This window comes from Microtus pennsylvanicus, chromosome 9 (genome assembly GCF_037038515.1).
Source record: "Microtus pennsylvanicus isolate mMicPen1 chromosome 9, mMicPen1.hap1, whole genome shotgun sequence".
Lineage (NCBI taxonomy): Eukaryota > Metazoa > Chordata > Mammalia > Rodentia > Cricetidae > Microtus > Microtus pennsylvanicus.
This window is the reverse complement of record NC_134587.1, coordinates 10,017,891-10,039,497: the sequence shown is the minus strand read 5'-3', so window position 1 is coordinate 10,039,497 and position 21,607 is coordinate 10,017,891. Positions and strand designations below refer to the sequence as shown.

Sequence of the window (21,607 nt, the reverse complement as noted above, 5' to 3'; positions counted from 1 at the left end):
TGTGAGCCACCATGTGGTTGCTGGGAATTGAACTCAGGACCTTTGGAAGAGCAGGCAATGCTCTTAACCTCTGAGCCATCTGTCCAGCCCCCTTTCACAATTCTCTTATGTTCGGTTATGAGGTTTGTGACCCACATGGTGGTGCACGCCTTTATTCCCTGGACTAGGAGGCAGAGGCTGGTGGATCTCTGTGAGTTCGAGGCCAGCCTGGTCTACAGAGCTAGTTATAGGTCAGCGAGGTCTATACACAGACCCTGTCTCAAAAAACCAAAAATCAGCATCATCTACGAGCTAGATAAACCCTAAGATGCTGTAAATTGATCTCAATGGGCTATTCTGCTGGAAATAAAGACTGCAATTCTGGTAGAAATGTGAACAATTAAGATGGTGCTAATGAAATTTGCCAAAGAAACAAAAACTCTATTGGAAACTAACCTCTATTGGCCAAAGGTCAGGTCATCCATGTTACAGACAGAGGAAACTCACTGTCTTTTGCCTAACTCTGAAAAACTGAGCTAGGCTGAATTCAAGCCATGAACAGTAACCATGCAGGCTGTGGCACAGTTACTGTTCACTGCTTTTATCCAAATTAGCAGGGAAAGAAAGCAACAAACAGAACATATATATATATATATATATATATATATATATATATATATATATATATATCCCTCCAGTTTCATGGGGTGGCGGTGGGAGGAAAATAAGCTACAGAGTTGATGACAAGCAGGGTGCAGACAAAATATTTGTAACTGTTAAAACGATTAGCACCATTAAAGACTGTATATATGAATAACTTTCTTAGAAGTTTTTAAGAAGAATAGTAAAGAAAATGCAATTAAGTCAGCAAGATGATTCTGCAAGCCTAAAGACCTGAATTCCATCCCCAGAGCCACTTTTACAAGGTATATGGAGAGAATCAATTACACAAAGGTGTCTTTTGACCTTTGCATGGACACCCTGTGACATGAATACCCACACAAACACAATAATAATAAATAAAAATTTTGATATAAATGCTACTAAGGAGAGTATTTAGAGCCGGGCGGTGATGGCGCACACCTTTAATCCCAGCGCTTGGGAGGCAGAGGCAGGCGGATCTCTGAGAGTTCGAGGATGGCCTGGTCTACAATGGCTAGTTCCAGGACAGGCTCCAAAGCTACAAAGAAATCATGTCTTGAAAAACCAAAAAAAAAAAAAAAAAAAAGAGAGAGAGAGACAGAGAGACAGAGACAGACAGACAGAAAGAGATCCACTGTCTCTGCCTCCCAGTGCAGAGAGTAAAGGTGTGCACCACCATAGCCTGACCTGCCCAAAACTTTTTACTTGACAATGAAAACTCTTGGAACTGTTGAAAAGCTAGTTCATGCCAGGCATGGTGGCACATGTCTTTAATCCCAGACAGAGGCAGGTGGATCTCTGAATTCCAGACTAACCTAGTCTACAGAGAGCATTCCAGAACAGCCAGAGCTACAAAGAGAATCCTGTCTTTGGGGAAAACAAAACAAAACCCCCGAGAATCCCTAATACAAAAAACCTGAAAACCTCCCAAACCTCCAGTTTTCTGCACAACGACACAACTACCACTGAGAAATTGCACACTTGATCCCGTGTGGTTAGTGGCGGTCAAAATGAAGGGATACTAAAAACACTGCATGAAACTATCTTCAGCGATATGCATAAACACACACAAAATATAAATAGATTTGTGTTTAGAATTTAGATTCTGTCCTCAGAATGTAACAGAAGGTATATGCAAATAATGAAGAATATGAAAAGAATCCTATCAGAACATGTCTGCACCCAATAATTTTAGTTAACATTTAAAAAATCTGTAGAGGAAAAAAGGAAGGAAGTATTGCTCAGGACAAAAACAACTTTATGAATATACTAAAGCCCTTTGAATTGTTCACTTTAAGAGGGCGAATATTTAAGTATATAAATTATAACTAAAAGCCATTTAAATGCAAGAGAAGAAAAAACAGAAGTATAAGGTTTCCTGTGGATAAGAGGAGTAAGCAGGCTTCAGGCTTGATTGTTGTAAAATGGAAAGAATTCCTGTGTCCACAGACCTTCATCTTGACCTCTGGAGTGAGGGACATGGTCATCGGGTGGAGTAAGGAGCGGATGGAGGCACAGAGGAAGCACAGGGACACAGCTGCAGCAGAACAGACAGAGAAGCCAGATACTACTAAGACCTGCGGGAGGTCACGTTCATGGGGACAGCAGCTCGTCTTCTTAAAAATCCTGCCTGTGTCTGGCAGGCTACTGGGAAAGTAAAAGTGAATGGGTAGACATATTTGGTTAACTGTTTCTCTGTCATATGTAACATAGCATTGCTATGTATTTCTTTTTCTCTTTATGTATAATATGTGTGGAGGTCAGAGGTCAATGCTGGGTATCTTCCTTGATTGCTCTTCACCAAACATAGCTTTTATATTGTTGCTGAGGATACAAACTTAGGTCCTCGGTTTGCCCAGCTGACACTCAGAAGCCATGATATCATATCTCTCCGTCAGGCTCTAGCTCTCTGCTGTCATTTGTTTGTGACAACTTCTCACTCAGCAGACAAGCCTCAACTTGTGATTCTCCTATGTCTCACTTTTTATTTTTAATTTTTCCTGTTGTTTCTGAGACAGGAAACTATGAATCCTAGATGACCTTGAACTACTGGGATTGCAGGTGTGTACCACCAAGTCCCACTTTTGATCTACTGTTTTTGATGCTTGAGATCAAACTTGTGTATCCTAAGAAAGCATTCTAATGCGCGTGTGCATGTGTGCGCACACCAACACCCCCTTATATAAACCAGTGACATATCTAGCCTTTTGTTATCAGTTCTTATATAAATTTACTTCTGTCTCATATGCTATACAAACTGATGGTACTAAAATAGTCTGGTCTCAAATGAACTCAATATTTGGGACACTTGCTCCAAATTCAAATGCTCTGCATTATCTTGGGAGGTCTCAAACACCTTTGTACTTCCTTATTTCTGTCCTCAAGTGGAGAACAGGGTGTGCAGGTACACATAACATTTGCACAGCATACTGAACACACTGTCCACCATGGTAATTGACTCCTAGTCCTTTCTAAAGTAATGTGGCCCAGTCTTTAACTTCTCTTAAGAGCTTAGTCTCTCAGTCACAACGAGTGGGCATCTGACCCCATGCAGAGGTGTCTTGTAAGAGCTCTGCCAAAATGGGAGCGAGTGCTCAGGTCCTGAGTCTGGATCAGAAAATATAGAGCACACATAAGACAGCAAGTGAAGAAATGCTGAGAGAACCAGACAAGCTACCTTGGACAAAGTAAGCTAATTTTAAGTAGGCATAAATTATAAAGAAACAAAAGTCAGAAATAAAAATATCTAAGGCAAGATATAAATCATAATGGCAACAGAAGGAAAAGCAGGTTCCTCTGTGAGTGACAGAGCACTAGAGAGAGCAGACTGCTGAGCTTCCAGGAGCTGTCCTGGCACGACTTAAAATTCAATACCAAAAGGCATATGACTATACAACAAACTGTTCTTGAGTATTTTCTTAAGCTCACTGCATTTATGGTCTTATTTTAAGATGAAAATCTTATTTTTTAAAATAATCTGCTCCTTTCAACTAATAGCTTCAATTTAAAAATAAAATTTCTGAGAGTAAAGGTCATAGAAGTTTTTCATCTCTAGCAATTTTTACCTATATGTTCACATGCTATACAACCAAGTATGAAGCCAATTTGTTCCCTAAAACCTTACAATAGTTCTTTACCAAAAATAATTACTGTAAATTAAGCAAAATATAGTGTTAGGATTATTTGGTTAATTGTAGTCAATTATGCAGAGGTTCTCATGTAAAAAGCAAAAAGGAAACACTAGCTCAACCTTTCCAATTGTTGCTTAACAGCAGCATTGTTCAACCCCTCACCAGTGTCTAGAGTAATTACTTTTGCACCCTTGAAGTAGTCCAACCTACCACAGTGTGCTGGTCTAAATGAGAATGGCTACCATAGGTTCCTGTATTTCAATGCTTGGTCCCCAGCTGGTAGAACTGTCTTGGGAAGGATTAGGAGGTGGCCTTGTTGGAGGAGGTGTGTCACTGGGGGTTGGCTTTCAAAAATCCACACCATTTCCAGTTGGTCTCTCTGCCTTGAAGCTGTGGATCAGATGTGGGCTAAAACTACAGTCCCAGCATCATGCCTGCCTACCACCATATTCCCTGCCATTATGATCATGAATTCACTCTCGAAAGCAAGCCCCCAAGACATGGTTTCTTTTATAAGCTGCCGTGTCAAGGTGTCACTTCATGGCAGCAGAAAAACAAGACATAAAGTTTGAGTTCCGCATTGATATTACCACATCAAATTAAGGATTTTATCACTCACTTTGAAAAAATTATCTTTCAAACTTCCTGAAAGTATAGAATAGATTCAAATAATAAACTATAATAATCTAAGTATGTTCCTGATTAATATACATTAAAAATAGATGTGTGTGTATGTGTGTGCAAGTGCCCACAGATGCTAGGAAGAGTGGATCCCCAGGAGATAGCATTTTAAGCAGGTGGGAGCTGCTGGGCATGGGTGTTGGGAATGAGGTCTTCTGCAAGAGCAGCAAGCATTCTCAATCAGTGAGTCATCTCTCCAGCCATCACTACTGATCTCTGTGTGTGTTTGTGTTCATGTCTGTGCGGATGCGTATGTATGTGTTCATGTGGTAGCCAGAAGACAAACTCAGCGTCACTGCTTAGGAGTCTCTCATTGGCCTGCAGTTTACCAGGCAGGCTGGGCTGGGTGGCCAGCAGTCCAGGGACCCTGCTGTCTTTGTCTCTCCAGTACTGGGACTGTAAGTGTGCCAGGGCAGCTGGATTGTTATATGGGTTCTGGGCTCACTCTCAGGCTCTCTTACAAATACTTCACCCACTATCTCCCCCAGCCTATGGGTCATGAACTTCTAAACTGATTGATGAACTTAAGTATTTTTTAACTTTAGGGTTTGCTTTCTATAAATTTATTTTATAATAGCAATAAAGAGGCTGGAGAGACCACTCAGAAGTTAACAGTATTGCTATTCTTACAGTTTAGTTCCTAACACCTACATGCTGGCTCATCGAGTTACAGGCAGTTTGGGTACTGGGCACACATGTGGTACACATGCATGTGAGCTGGCACTCACACATATACTTAAGTAAATAAAAGTGATAAAAATAGATATTTTGATATTCTTGAATATATTATGTTTAATGGAATAAGCCAAACAGAAAAGAATGAAAATCATATAATTCTATTTTATAAGAGATCTAGAATAGGTAAAAATCTTTGGAGACAGAAAGGAAAACAAAAGTTACCAGAAACAGAGATAAGAAAATGTGAAGATGCTTTTGGAGGCTGAAGATGTAAGTCGGATGGTAGTACGATGGCCTAGCATGAACAAAACTCTGGATTCTATGTCAGGCAAACATAAAGTCAGGTGCAGTGGCACACCCCCATGATCCCTAAACTTGGAAGGCAGACACAGGAAAATCAAGAATTCAAATGCATCCTTGGCTATTTAGAGCTTGAGGTCAGCCTGGGCTATGTGACACTCTGTCCCAACGACAATAACAACAAGAAGATATATTTAAGTCATTTAAGAAAACTCCTAGTAGGTTGAAGAGGTAGCTCAGAGGTTAAGAGCAGTGGTTGCTCTTCCAGAGGTTCTATTTCAATTCCACATGGTGGCTCACAACCATCTATAATGAGAGCTGGTGTCTTCTTCTGGCCTACATGGCCTATATGCAGACAGAACACTGTACATATAATGAATGAATGAATGAATGAAAGAAAATTACTAGCCTATGGCATACATGTTTTTACACACTCAAAATCCCAGGATTTAGAATCCCATAGGCAGGAGGATCAAAGTTCAAAGCCAACCTGGGCTACACATTTCAGAAATAAGTTTTACACACCCTTCCAAGAATTCTTTTTTTACCGCCCTTGAGAACTGGTTAAAATGAGGCCATGGCAAAGTGGAGTAAGTCTTTAGTGTGTCGCTGTCATTTCAGCAAGAGAGTTCTTAGAGCTAAAACTCCAAAGCTCTTTGCTATGACGGAGGCGGCATTCACTGGAGTAGGAAGAGAAGTATTTCAGATTTTAGTAAAGGCTGCTGAACAACATCTTACCAAATAGGGAGAAGAATCAAACATGATAATTACCTTAACACTCCTAACAACAAGATTAATCCCAGGTAGATTACAGACTGAGATGTGAAAGATTAACAATAAAGTTCTTATAAGACAAAATAGGAGATGATTTTCTAAACATATTTATGTATGTATTTATGTTCATATTATGCATACACACATGTAATGGGGGTCAGGCTCCACAGGGCATATGTGGATTCGAGAACCAAACTCCTATTGTCAGGCTTGGGTGTCAATTTACCCGCTAGCCATCTCACCGCCCATTTTTATTCATGAGGTGTTGCGGGAGGTCCTCCCGCTTCTCCTCCCCCTTTTGTTTAAAAGGCAACCAGGAGTCTAGTCGCCGGCGGAGCAGGAAGTGAAGAGAGAGAGGAGAGGGAAGTGGCCGCTTTTTTAAAGGGAGAGAGACCACGCCCCAATGGACTGGTATCTCAGCAGCTATAGGTTGGAGAAGCGGGAGGACCTCCCGCAACAATGAGGCAGTCCCTCCGGTAAGGAATAAGGCTTGCCTATAACTTCTGATCCTCCTGCTTTGACCTTTCAAGTATGCCTGCTATCTGTGTATGTGCTGGGGTGCATAGCCATGTATGTGAGGATATTTATGTATGTGTGTGCACACGCTAAGCAAACATTCTACAGCTAAGCAACATTTCCATCTCTAGAAATATTATTTTTGTCTTAGTATTAACCTTTACTATTTTATACATTTTATTAATTCTTTGATAACTTCATACAATGTATTTGGATATTTACCTCAACTCCTCCCAGATCCACCACCCCAATTTTGTGTCTTTTCCTTATTTTTAAATAACCCACCAAGTACAATTTGTATTACTCATGTACTCATCAGTATGGGGCATTCACTGGAGCACAGTCAATGCAACAAAGACCAGACCCTTAAATAAAACAGACTCTTCCTGCCCCAGCAGCCATTAGCTGTCAATAGCATGCAGGTTGGGGGTGGGAGCTTTGAGCCCCTCCCTGCTCCATGACCGGCTTGTACTTGTGCGGGTCTTATGCTGGCAAACAGCCGCTGTGAGTTCATGGGCACAGCAGTCGTGGCATGTCCAGAAGACAGGTACATTCCAGTCCCCCTCTCCCAGCCAAGGAATAGTTTTTAAACTCATCTTCCATTTTCTTCTCTATCCTAACCCTCATGCAATTTCATTAGACACCTCTTCATTCTCTACTTCATGTGTACAGGAAATGACCAAGAGCAGTAAGAGCACAAAGGAAACTGATAACACACATGTCTTCCAGCCCCAAATCAAGCTTCACTCTTAACTATTATTTATTGATAATAATAGAAGACAAGTATAGAATCCTTCCGTCCTTCAGAAAAACCAAAGTTTATTTAAAGAGAAGGATTTCACTAGGGTTGAAAAGGAAAGCCCAGGGCAGATGGCTGTAGACCTCAGCAACTGCTGGAGAACAGGAATGAAAGCGAGGTCAGCCACATGGCAGAAAGAGGGGAGCTTGTGAGCAAGTAAGGAAGCCCAGAGGAACTGAAAGGCTGGCTTAGAGCAGAAACATAAAGCCTCAGAAGAGCAAGCAGGCTCTGGAAGTGGTGCGCTGCGGCTCTGTGAGCCACGGGGTTTCTTTCTAAGGAGTGCAGTCTTAAAAACACCAAGATAAATGTGGGAGGGGAAATGGTCTAATCACCTTCAGAAAACTAAAACAAACACTGCAATAAAAGTAACATACAAAGAGAAAGTTATTTCTACAACAAACTTACACATAAGGCAAGAACAGTTACTGGAAGGCGTTAATAAATAAAACAGTACAATTATGGCATTCCTTTTTTAATGAAAAGTACAATTCCACTGTATAAAACTTCAAAACCTTGAAACATCTATCACAATACTACTAAAAATAATTCACTAATGTGATTAAAAATATATCCAAGTAGTGTAGATAATGGTGGCTCACTAGGCGAAGTGCTTGCCATAGAAGCACAAAGACCTAAGTTCAAATCCCCAAAATCCACATAAAGTCCCACACAGTAGGATCTGTAACCCTAGTGCTCCTCAGGCAGAGAGAGGGAATCCCCGAAGTGTACAGAGCAGCTAGCCTGGCACATGCAGTGGTGAACGACTAAAGGCCCAGTTTCAATAAAAATGGAAAGAGAAGACCAACCCTTGAAGTTATTCTCTGACCTCACATGTACACTGTACCATATGTGCACCTACATGCCACACACGTGTACACACACAGTATACTCATTCTGTCTACCCCAAGGTAAGATCCATCTTTTGTGTAAATCACTAATTCAAACCTATAAAGTCCATATGTTCATATTTCAAAACCTAGTTTTTCATTGCAAAGCTATGTTTCACTAAGTACTAAAACTCAAAAATCCATAACCTTGCAAATTCTCAATATTACTACACCATGGCTTGCTAATCACCATGATACTTTTGTTGTGCCCTCAAATGAAACTTATCAGTTTTTATTTTATTTTAAAATTCAATAATAACAGTAAATATTTCCTTAAAAGTTGTAAATGTTTACTTACATATTCAGGCTTTAGTTTCTTATCTCCTCCTCGCACAGCCACCTTCTCTAGTTTATCTATAATGGGCCCAATCATTTCCTCATCTTTCAGCTGAAGCTCTTCATGAATTATTTCTATATCTCGAATGGGATCTACACTTCCTTCAACATGCGTGATATCATCATCTTCAAAAGCACCTAAAGTGAGTTAAAGAGAACCATTCAGTACGCAGATAAAGGAAGGAGTCAGAGTGAAGAGTGAAGACTGTAGATGGCGAGCAAACAGCTACATCAAATCAATTATTCTTAACTCTTCTCCAGCAGACCACAGCATCCCCCACCATTTGGTAACACTTAACATACTAACCACAGAAATAACCGTTCAAGAGCGTCAACATTGAAAAAACTGATACGGACAAGTTAACATTATTATCTTTATAGGAAAAAGAACTTTTATTTCAGAGCTACCGGTTGTTTTCAAGTTTGGGATATAAAGACATTGAATGCAGGCGTGGAAGCCTGAAGTTCTAAACTGCACTATTAGGGTTTCCAAGGGAAACCAGATTTGGGGGGAGCTCAAATCATCTGGCAGACCTCTTCTCTGCTTCAATCTACTTTATCACTGTGGTTCTGACGGTGATTAGATAATGAACCACTCAGACACACAATTTACACAGCAGCTAATTTCATCGGCCTGATTTGAGGGTATGGTTTTTAGGGGGCTATCAAAGAAGCAGATGAAGGTGCATTTGTCGTATGTGAGTGACAACCATTCACACTATCTGAACAAAATAGTGCTGGCCCTTATTAGAAACACATGCTATTATCACATATTTAAAGTGCAGTTGAAGCCATAATTTCAAATTGCCAACTGGAAACATAAGGGTAAAACAACCAGATATTACTGAAGCATGTGTACTGACTTTATGCCCTTCGGGAGACATAATGTGGCAACATAATTCAGCTGGGATTTACTCAAATTACCAGATAAAGAACAGTATCACAAAAATGAATAAATGCTATGAAATATTATAAACAGAAAGCAGTGATATAGGCACAAAACAGTAAACACACATAAATTAATTTCATCAAAATCATCCATTTGATTATACTGCCTGAGAAATGTTTTCTAACATAGAGTATCAATTATTTTAGACAGAAGTATTATAGACTTGTGAGATAGCTTGAATTTGAGAAAGAAATAGCAAATACAGTTTATTTTTATGAAACATAGACTAGGACATTCTTGTTACAGGTTATAGGGAGTTCTAAAACGCAAGCGCTGAGGATTTTTCATCTTAATGTAGATTGTTCAGCCATACATATATACTGCTATTAATATAGGTATTTAAATATTTAAGTGCTTTGGGCATGAAACTGATGTATCAAATGTCAGAATTTGAATCAACAAAATAAGCAAAAAACAAAAACCAAAAAAACCCAAACTGGGTGTACTTCCTACTAAACACAACAAACACATAAGCCCCAGCTGACGGGCACAATAGTGTTTCTTACTAAGAACAACAGGCAGCATTGCCAGTGACGGAGATAACTAAGTCCGTCTGGGGTGCAGGTGAGTCGGGAGTGTTTCTCTGGCATTGCAGTGAGCTCGTTTCATCTCCAAGAGTGCTTAAATCGGGTGCAGTGGGACACACCTGTAAACCTAGTACAGAGGTTCAAGGTCATGCCTGGCTATACAGTGACCTCAAGGTCAACTTTGTGTGAAGCCAAATCAAGAGGAAGGAAGGGTGGGGTGGGGGGGAGAAAGAAAAGAAACAACTGCATCTTCTATGACACTCAGTGAAAATCATCCTGTACAATTATCTTTCTATAGAGCTAATGACCACAGGGAGTCAACAACAGCCCTGAAAACTAAGGCACAGCGGACAGGAGAGAGGTGCACTAGGCATAGTAGTGTTTTCAGTTTTACCCCAGGAAGAAGGGACAGTTGGATGAAAACTAGAGAGGTGGAGTTGGACCTGCCGTTATTTCCTGAGGATCTAAGGCTAGGTTATTGACCAGAGCAGGGACGGGGAGCGGCCGAGCACCTCGGGGGAGAGGCTTGGGATGAAGATAGTAAAGGAAACGTGATAGGACTGCTGGGTAATCTTTGTGGTGGAACCCAATTTAGACCTAGTTTATGGCCAATCTTTTTAAAATAAGAGTTTGAAAAGCAAAGGTTTGTTGTATTTAATATTTCAGTCTTTCTCTGTACATACACACACACACGCACACGGTTAGACACAATATATAGTAATAATGATTTTCTCTTTCTGGCTAATTACTGTAAGACCAAAATTGTAACTAAAATTTAGAAACCTTTTTAATACAATCTTAAAATTTAAAATAAACTTTTTTATTGTGTTTTAGAAAAAGAGTGGCCTATTTTATAAAAACTGTTCATTATGAAAAGCTTAAGTGAGACAAACTGATAAAGAAGCTTACATTAACGTTCCTATTCTTTTAGTAGAATTTCAAATACCAGGTTCCTCTCCATTATCTTGGGCACTTGGATAAAATTGAGGGTTGTAATTAAGAAGCTGCATTTAAATTTTCCTAACGCATTTACTGCGGGATGCTGTTGAACACCAGAACCATCAGCCTTTATGGACACATGGACCACCGTACTAGGTGGTTTTACTCTCTGTCACAGAAGTCATTTCTTCTTTTCCTTCCTTCCCGTAAATGTTTGTTCACAGATTGTTCCTTTGATTTACTGACACCTTAGGCTATTAGTACATCCTCCATTTCACAAATTCTTTCCCTCAAACACTTCATTCAGTAAATTTAAGATTCTATATTGAATCAAATATGTTAATCGCTCCAGGACATTAATTTCACTTTAGTTGCTGTCTTCCTTCCCCCAGTTCAGACCTAAACATTCTGAAAGCATTGCCTACATCTGCTAAATCTCCATGTCTTAAGCCTTTTTATAACTCAAACCATATGCTTCCACAACACTATCAGAAATCCACTATAGCAAGGACCACAAGCACTGGTCAGGTATCATGGGACACCCATGGATTCCTAGTATTTGAGAGACGGAGGCTCAAAGTGTAAGTTTGAGATTAGCCTGAGCTATACAAGACCTTACATGAGGGAGGGAGGGAGGGAGGGAGGGAGGGAGGGAAGGAAGATGGATTCACGACTAGCCTTCATGATACCAAGTCAACATTCTTCAAGACTGACTGGCTGCTCACCTGAGAGCACCAAGTCTTTCGTTGCGGCTGTGTAAGCACAGCTCCCTTGCTCTCCGCTATTGTCTTTATGAGTTTCTTCTCAGACCCTTTTCTTTTGTATGGTGTTGGTGGTTTTTTTCATGTGATTTTTGTTTTGCTGGTGCTTAAGAATGAATCCTCTCATGTGATAGATAAATATTCCACCAATGAGACACACCAGCATCTCTCATACTTTGCTATCTTACTTCTTACATCTGAGTTTGCAAAATATTCTTGGATGCTAGATGTTAGGAGAAAATGTCAAGCTTCATACCATATTGAAGAGCGCAACCACGGAAGCGATATTCTACACAGCACACCTAGGGCTGTCTTGTGTATAAAAGGATACAAGATCTGGTTGGACCTGTCCTTCTATTCTCTACACTATAAAATGCAGGGATAAAGAATTACTTGATATGTAAACTGCCACCATCAACACACATGCAAACTACAATATGACTCGCTAATTATAACATTCCCAACCAACATAAGTTCCCTTATAAATCTACCAATGTGCTAAGACTGTGAGAATTTCAAACAAAAACAAGATTTTGGTCTTGTACACTGTGCAAACTAGTTGGCAAAACAAACTAGTCTGTTTTAAAAAAGCATAAATGGGCTAAAAACAAACAAAAACCAGTAGGATCTCAGATATAATTAAACAGTTTAAAAATAAAAGTTCACAGAGGTTTATGTTCCTCAAGCTGAACTGAAGGTTGAAAAGAACCTTAGTGGAGAGGAGTACACAGAAGAGGGAAAGACACAGGAAGCTACAGCTAGCAGCGTCTAGTGTGCATCTCATTCGTTAGGCAGCAGGAAGCCAGCAATGACTCTCATGTAAAGAGCGTGTTTAAAAGACCAACCAGAAGTAGGAAAGAACTAAAGGCAATGGCAGCACACCACTGTACCCCAAATGCCATGAGAAGAAACTCAACGGGAGTGGGAGACATAAAGACAGGATGAACGTCAGCTGCAGAAAACAACTCCAACTAGAGTTGGAGGCAGGCTGTGGTGGCACACACCTTTAATCCCACCATTCAGGAGGCGGGGTCTCTATGAGTTCAAGGCCAGTGAGTTTCAGGATAGCCTGGGCCAGGCAGAGTAGGTGGAAGGCAAAAAGAGAAGCTGAGAGATCACTACATGGTTTCAAGTCAAAGGATTTTTATATGCATTATAGTAAAGCCAATGCATAAAAACTTAAAAGCCCAAACTAGATATGAAGCAAAAGGTATTATATAATCAAACTGAATACTTGGTAGGACAGTGGTTCTCAATCTGTGGGTCATGACCCCTTAGGTCCTCTAACTCTAAAAATATTCACATTAAAATCCATAACAATAGTGAAATTACAGTTGTGAAGTAGCAGCGAAAATAATTTTATGTTTGGGGGTCACTACAACATGAGGAGCTATAACAAAGGGTTGCAGCATTAGGAAGATTGAGAACCACTGCTCTAGAAAAAGAGATAAGAAACGCCACACAAACAGTCATATCAAATCAGCATCAAGGCATCTGCATATTATTACATTCCAGCTTGTCTTTCAAGGTAAACAGCAAATGTTCTGAAAAATCTACATTTTAATTCATTCCTACCCAAACCACTAAAAAGTCAGGAAGCCACATTTCTAAAGCAGAAGATATAGGCACACATATGCTTTTATGTTGAAGTCAGCATAGAAAACAATGAGCTGGGTATAGTATTGTCATCAGTGCACACCATTTGACCTTTTCTGTCTCTTCCCAGTCATATCCCTTCCTGTCTCCACCTCCTTAGTGCTGGGATTAGAGGCATGGGATCCCAACTGTAGGGATCACCTTTGTATGGACCTCTGTTTCTCTTTTAGACAGATTCAATCTTGTGTAGCCCAGGGCAGCCTTGAACTAACAGAGATGTCCTGGGATTAAAGGTGTGTGCCACTACTGCCTGGCCTCCAGTAGTTTAGCTCTGCGGTCTGATCTTCAGGCAAGCTTTATTTGCTAAAACACAAACAAAATATCACTACAGTCTGTAGCTCCAGTTCCAGGGGGGCTGTTGCCCTCTTCTCGTCTCTGCAGGCACCAAGCACTCAAACAATGCACATACACATATACAAGCCAAACACTCAAATACATAAAATACATTTAAAAATTTTAAATCTTAGTAAAACAAAATGTACATGTAGCTGACTTTAAGAGGCTAATCTAAAATTAAATAAATTATAAATGATTCACAGGGAGCTTTTGCACCAGTTAATTAACTTATATGGAAGCAATCAAGAATGCTGTGATTAAAAATAATCCAGATCTTAAGACAAATAAGTATTGACTATAAGAATAATAAAGTGGGTCAGTTGAGTTCCGAGAAATCAAAAAAAAAAATCTTGTTCATTATCTTCCCTTACTTTGAAGACTTTATTAAAATTAAAAATAACATACTCTTATTTTAATTTATCTTTATTCTATATGTATTGGTGTTTGGCCTACATGCATGTCTGTGTGATGATGGCAGATCTCCTGGAACTGGAGTTACAGACAGTTGTGAGCTGCCATGTGGGTGCTGGGAATTGAACTCAGGTCCTCTGGAAGAAGAGCCACTGGGCCATCTCTTCAGCTCCCAAATAACATACTTTTAAGCAATGAATCGAAACAAAAATATTGGGTGAGGAAGATAAGATAGAAAGAAACAGATATAAAAAGATGAGCTCTGTTGAAATGGAGGCTTCTAGTGGGATAGTTGTAAACAAGAAGCCTTTGATTGTGAGTGTCGTCACTTAACTGACACTAGTAAACACTACTATACCACAGTTATTTCAGGCGTACAAAACACCAGAAAATCCTGCCCAACAGCTACTAGTACTATTCTTACACTGTACATAATTATACAATCATACCATCTAAGAAACCCCTAAAGTCACTTAAAACTTATGAATTATAATTCAGAGTCAACACCTGTGGTTAATTATATTCAACCGCTCAAGGGCTTCACATTTTTAGGTGCCGCGATGCAGCGACTCTCTCTCCACAGAAGCAGAGAGAGAAGTTGTTCCTTAGTGACAGGAGGGTTCACCTCTCAACAAGATCCCACTTATTGTTCTATACTGTACCAGATACTTTAAATACACAGAAAAATTTGATATTTTTATTAGAATTGGGATTCATCGTACCTAGAGTGTGGAGCTACTTCTGCTGTGCAAGTCTCCTGATAGCATCTCACTGGTGTCCTGAGTTCTAACACACCATTGTCTTCACTAGTGTCCTGAGTTCTAACACACCATTGTCTTCACCAGTGTCCTGACTTCTAACACACCATTGTCTTCACCAGTGTCCTGACTTCTAACACACCATTGTCTTCACCAGTGTCCTGACTTCTAACACACCATTGTCTTCACCAGTGTCCTGACTTCTAACACACCATTGTCTTCACTAGTGTCCTGACTTCTGACTTCTAACACACCATTGTCTTCACCAGTGTCCTGACTTCTAACACACCATTGTCTTCACTAGTGTCCTGACTTCTAACACACCATTGTCTTCACCAGTGTCCTGACTTCTAACACACCATTGTCTTCACTAGTGTCCTGACTTCTGACTTCTAACACACCATTGTCTTCACTAGTGTCCTGACTTCTAACACACCATTGTCTTCACTAGTGTCCTGACTTCTGACTTCTAACACACCATTGTCTTCACCAGTGTCCTGACTTCTAACACACCATTGTCTTCACTAGTGTCCTGACTTCTGACTTCTAACACACCATTGTCTTCACCAGTGTCCTGACTTCTAACACACCATTGTCTTCACTAGTGTCCTGACTTCTAACACACCATTGTCTTCACCAGTGTCCTGACTTCTAACACACCATTGTCTTCACTAGTGTCCTGACTTCTAACACACCATTGTCTTCACTAGTGTCCTGACTTCTAACACACCATTGTCTTCACCAGTGTCCTGACTTCTAACACACCATTGTCTTCACTAGTGTCCTGACTTCTGACTTCTAACACACCATTGTCTTCACTAGTGTCCTGACTTCTGACTTCTAACACACCATTGTCTTCACCAGTGTCCTGACTTCTAACACACCATTGTCTTCACTAGTGTCCTGACTTCTAACACACCATTGTCTTCACCAGTGTCCTGACTTCTAACACACCATTGTCTTCACTGGTGTCCTGACTTCTAACACACCATTGTCTTCACCAGTGTCCTGACTTCTAACACACCATTGTCTTCACCAGTGTCCTGACTTCTAACACACCATTGTCTTCACTGGTGTCCTGACTTCTGACTTCTAACACACCATTGTCTTCACCAGTGTCCTGACTTCTAACACACCATTGTCTTCACCAGTGTCCTGACTTCTAACACACCATTGTCTTCACCAGTGTCCTGACTTCTAACACACCATTGTCTTCACCAGTGTCCTGACTTCTAACACACCATTGTCTTCACCAGTGTCCTGACTTCTAACACACCATTGTCTTCACCAGTGTCCTGACTTCTAACACACCATTGTCTTCACCAGTGTCCTGACTTCTAACACACCATTGTCTTCACTGGTGTCCTGACTTCTAACACACCATTGTCTTCACCAGTGTCCTGACTTCTAACACACCATTGTCTTCACTAGTGTCCTGACTTCTAACACACCATTGTCTTCACCAGTGTCCTGACTTCTAACACACCATTGTCTTCACTGGTGTCCTGACTTCTAACACACCATTGTCTTCACCAGTGTCCTGACTTCTAACACACCATTGTCTTCACTGGTGTCCTGACTTCTAACACACCATTGTCTTCACTGGTGTCCTGACTTCTAACACACCATTGTCTCCCACCTGTAGAAAAGGCCTCCCTCTAATATCTTCTCCATGTGCATATCCTCAGCTCAAGCTCACATACATATACATAAAGCTTAGAAGGCATATATAGGGACATATACATATATATAGGGATATACATACATACATACATACATACATACATACATATATATGCCTTCTTTCTAAGCTACATCCTTCTCAGCACCAGATATTTTTAACTGTTATACATTTCCAATTGGATAATTAACTACATTTTACTTTTTCTCATTAAGATCATCCTTCTTATCCCCTAACTAAACAGTCTTTGTAACTCTACTTTGTTTTATTTTCAGATTTGAGTGCTCTCATGTCATCTACATAACGAGTCTATGTGCTCTCTGGTGATCATTAGTCTCTCATGCTACAAAGTCAGACTCAGGAGAGATCTCAGACCACATTTCTCCAAGTGTGCCATACAGATGGAAGAAAGTGAGCAACTGAGAAAAATCATAAGACCACTTTCTTCTCTGGAACTCTATGCAGGTGCTTTATAATCTAAAGGAGTAGAGCCCAGCACTAACTGATGGGGAATTCAGAGGTGACAAGAAATTATAAGGACTTTTCTGTATCCGCTACCTTACATGTTTGATATGCTCAGCACTGGTTTCCTAGCAATGTCTGTTGAATACGTTAATATGTGCTGTGAAATTTATCTTTTGCTGTTTTAGCTTCTAGAATGTACATTTTTTCTATGACATTATATATTTATTTTCAATATGAATAAATACAGAAGCATTCATTGATTCTCTTATTCATTATCTTACCTTAGACCAAACTGTGTATCTATCAGCTCTGACCAAGGCACAGGTGGAAATGGAAAGACAAGATCAGTCAGCTAGGAACAGGATCATATGCTTTAATATTTAAAGTGCATATTACAGGTCATATGAATAGAATGGACAGATTACTGCAGCAGTTTAAATACAGGGAAAGGTCAGAGGAAACTCATGGAGATTTCATTTCAGTGAGACTGAGGCTATGAAAAATACTGTGTGTGAGACGTGCTTTGGAGGTAGGAGGAGGAACAGTATTCTCAGCAGACGCATGACTGAGTGCAGAAGAAGGCTGGGAAGGCTGAGAGAGTTTCAAAGTGCGCTACTGTGGCACCAGCATTAGAAAATAATCCAAGATTTGCTGCTCAGTCTATTTACTGAACGGCAGGTAGCACATGTGAAACCCTTTATTCACAGAAACATAAATGGCAGTAAAAGCCCTATGTCCTCTGCATTTCACCCTCCCTATAATACCACTCCTCAGAAATATATAAAACTGATTTTCTCAGAAACTGCATTTAGAATAATATATATTTGTCCCAGGAATCACACAGTATATTCAATAATCATTTTTATTGTACTTTATTCCAAAGAAATCTCCAAACTCTTATATGAGTCAGAGGTAGTAGGGAACGCGCAGATCTGGATTCTTCTAAGGCTGCTTTGCAGAAGAGGGGAGACGAAGCTACGCATTTTAAGGGTGAATGTGAACTGGGCGGTGGTGGCGCACGCCTTTAATCCAGCACTCATGAGGCAGAGGCAGGCGGATCTCTGTGAGTTTAGGCCAGCCTGGCCTACAGAGTGAATTTCAGGACAGCCAAGGCTACACAGAGAAACCCTGTCTCAACAAACAAAGAAGAAAAAGGAATGAATGTGACTTGGGGGGGGGGGGGTTTGACCTGATCTCCTGAGCAGCCTTCCACTAGTGAGGCAGCCATTTGCAGTCTTTCTCTCAGAACTTTCTCTATGATCTTGTTTGTTTGTAGAACGTTACTTTTTTTGTTTTTGTTCTACCACCTGAATGCTGGGATTCAGTGTGTGTAGCACCATAAAAATACACACCTTCTAGACATTTTTAAACAAGTCTCTATTAGATGTTGGGTGGAAAGGCACTTCCTCAAGATAAGAAAACTGGAACAGTCACTGCCAAGCAAGGAGGTCCCACGATCTCATATTGCAAACCTCAGAAAAGTACACTCGGTAAACAAAAGCAGATGGGCACAGCTCCTGAACAAGTGTCTGACCAATTACAACCGTCCAAGAAAAACAATCCAATCAGCAGCACTCTAAACAGAAACCACCAGGTTTTTAAGACTGAAGGGACTTGCAAGTTCATCAAAACAAAGGGAGGTCACACGAGGTCAAGCACGCAGAAAAGAAGCTGAGCAACACCTGAGCAACCAGGAGGAAACCAGCTGCCCAGAGCAGTTCAGGCCCTTTCTTCTCCTGTGAAACCTTTACAGAAGGGGAAGAAAGCAGAATAAAATTAGTTTATGCTCCCCAAGATATTTACAATCAAATAGGAAAGACAGATCAGCATATAATAAATGTAAAAAAAGTTAATCTAGAATAAAGGATAACAGGTTGATGGGAAAAACCCTCAAGGCTTCAAACTAGAAAAGAGGCAGTGCACAGAGCAACTGGAATGTAGATTCAGATTCACACACAGGCTTTGATGGAAGTATAAATTATTTTTAGTAGCATATTTAAATGTATTGATGCTGTGATAAGAGAGAAAACATTGTTTCTACTAGAGTTTTAAGCTGGTGTTTAAATACTTGAACAATGTAGACATGTAATAGCTATTAATTTTAAAAAGGCCTAATTAATAAAAATACAGATTAATTTTAAAAACAGCTGTTTTATACAGCCATTCCTCAAAATATTATTGGGTTTTTACTTTAAATTCAGTTTTCTAATATACAGAAGGGGGGAATAAAGAAATAGAAGAACCCCTCATCATTTATTTGGTATTGGAATACGAAGATGATGACTATATCAGGGGATCACATCTTTGGACCAAACAAAAGTATTATTATGGAAGTAGTAGATACCCTCAAACCAGGCAACATATGTCAGACAAAATGATTACGCTCTTGGCTACACGACTCACAGTTCTAAGTGGTAAATGAAGCACGGAAGGCAGACCAAGACTGGAGAGACTGAAGACAATAAACAAGTATGTCCTTCGGAACAGACTGCGTTACGTAGGATCTTACTTTCCCGCTAGTCTTCCAATACAACCCACTTGAATTGGCCCAACAAAATACACACCAACTACTTGAGAGATTTCTAGAAGCCTACTTCAAGAGATCTCATCTGTCCACAAAAATCTAGCCATGACCACGGATAGTTAAACCAAAGCAAGTACTCACCACCAGGTGGTGCCAAATCAAAGCCAGTGCCAGAGCGACTTGGATGGGCCTATACCTTATGGCGTTTATTACCCCTTTAGCTAGTTATGCAGGTCTACCTCTGCTATTTCCTTCACATAGCAAAAAAAAAAAAAAGGACTCCATATTTTATGCAACTGGCACTTGTGGGCCCACATACACATTATAGCACGGAAGACGCAACTAGTATATTATACTTGGGGGAGGGATAAAGAGATGATAGTAACAGTACAACTGGGCTTACTGACGACTACTTATAAATGAGGATGTTTGTTAAAAACTGTACTCTATTTCATATGCAGTCTTCAAAATAACCAAGGAGTTATTATAAGAATGCAGTATGCAAATATTCTGGCATAACCAAGACTTCAGGCAGTTAGATAGGAATACAAGGAGGACAGTCAGCTTACCCAATGGTTGCTGCACTAACAAACCATGTTCACTCACTCCAGATCTTTAACAGAAAGGGAAGGGAAAGGATGCAACACTTCTGATCAAATGACCACGTTAGACCTTCGTCTTTGGAGGACAGTTCGGGGAACTACAATAACAAGATACAGGATTTTGACACTTATCCCCAAAGTGGGGGAATACAAATGTTGAATTCCTTCAAAAATTAGCTCAAAAATTGTAGCGAAAGACTTTATGGCAAACTTGCTGACCTCCATTTCTGTCTTCTCACCCCACCACTAGATTGTCAGCACTGCCATAAGCTCTACCTGTCGGGATCTGATGGCTGTATGTTATGTATTCATCTGAACAGAACCACTACACTTAGTTACAGGCTATCATCAACCAATTCATTCTCTTGCTAAAATCAAGTCATCCAATTACTCCTTGACTAATCAAGGCTGTTTTGGCTTTTTCTTTTTTCAAAAGGTACTCAACAGCATAAACAGTTCACTTACAAGAAATGGAAAGGGGCTAATCAGCAGAATTATTGTTTTGCTGCTACAATTTGCAGTATTTAAATTTAGTTGCTGATTGGACTGAAAGTTTTATGATATAGCATATGAAACTAGTTTAACAGAACCGACGCTGTGGAGCTGCATTGTCTTGCATGACCGTACCGGCCTACTCTGTAGAAAAGAGAATTAACTAGTGTCTTTAAAAATAAGGCCATTTAAAGTTAGGCTTCACTGCTCTTTCCCACATGCACTGGATCTTAACACTAAAGGTGCCTGAAGAACTGATTCCGGAGCACTGTTTTAAAGTTGGCAGCTATGCCTGCGCTTATAGACATGTTTGCTACAGTGAATAAGACACACAATGACATTGATTATTCCAATTACATTTATTTGGGTTTAAGCAAATTAACATGGCATTATCTGGCTATTATTTAAGAAAATAAAGTATCTAAATAAGTATGTATTTTAAATAAGTATGCTACCTTATATAACAGTGAACATTTCATTTATAAAATGAAGAGTATTTCACTTAAATTCTAGCTGCACATAAATTATAAAAAGTTATTACACATCAATATTGCTATACTTATCAATGCAGGTTTTCTGAGAGAATATCTAACAGGATGTCTAAAGCTGACCTCTAACACAAAACTTTGAATAATTTTTATATAATATTTATATTCATTATGCTATTTTCAGGAAGGTATTTTCACCCTTCAAACTTTGACTGAAATATAAAAAAATAATTTGTAAAGAGATGTAATGATATATTCACCAAAATAACAAATTTTACTTTGTCATTTTGCTATT

The 21,607-nt window shown here is 39.8% G+C and overlaps 1 protein-coding gene across 1 annotated transcript in view; it reads right to left on the bottom strand.

Annotated features, from left to right (window-relative positions):
* Ola1 (Obg like ATPase 1) overlaps nucleotides 1-21,607 on the bottom strand; it is a 119,457-nt gene that overhangs the window by 54,620 nt on the left and 43,230 nt on the right. The window contains exon 5 of the mRNA XM_075984882.1: nucleotides 8,686-8,861. Coding sequence (XP_075840997.1) covers nucleotides 8,686-8,861 — 176 coding nt within the window. The remainder of the gene's footprint in view (nucleotides 1-8,685; nucleotides 8,862-21,607) is intronic.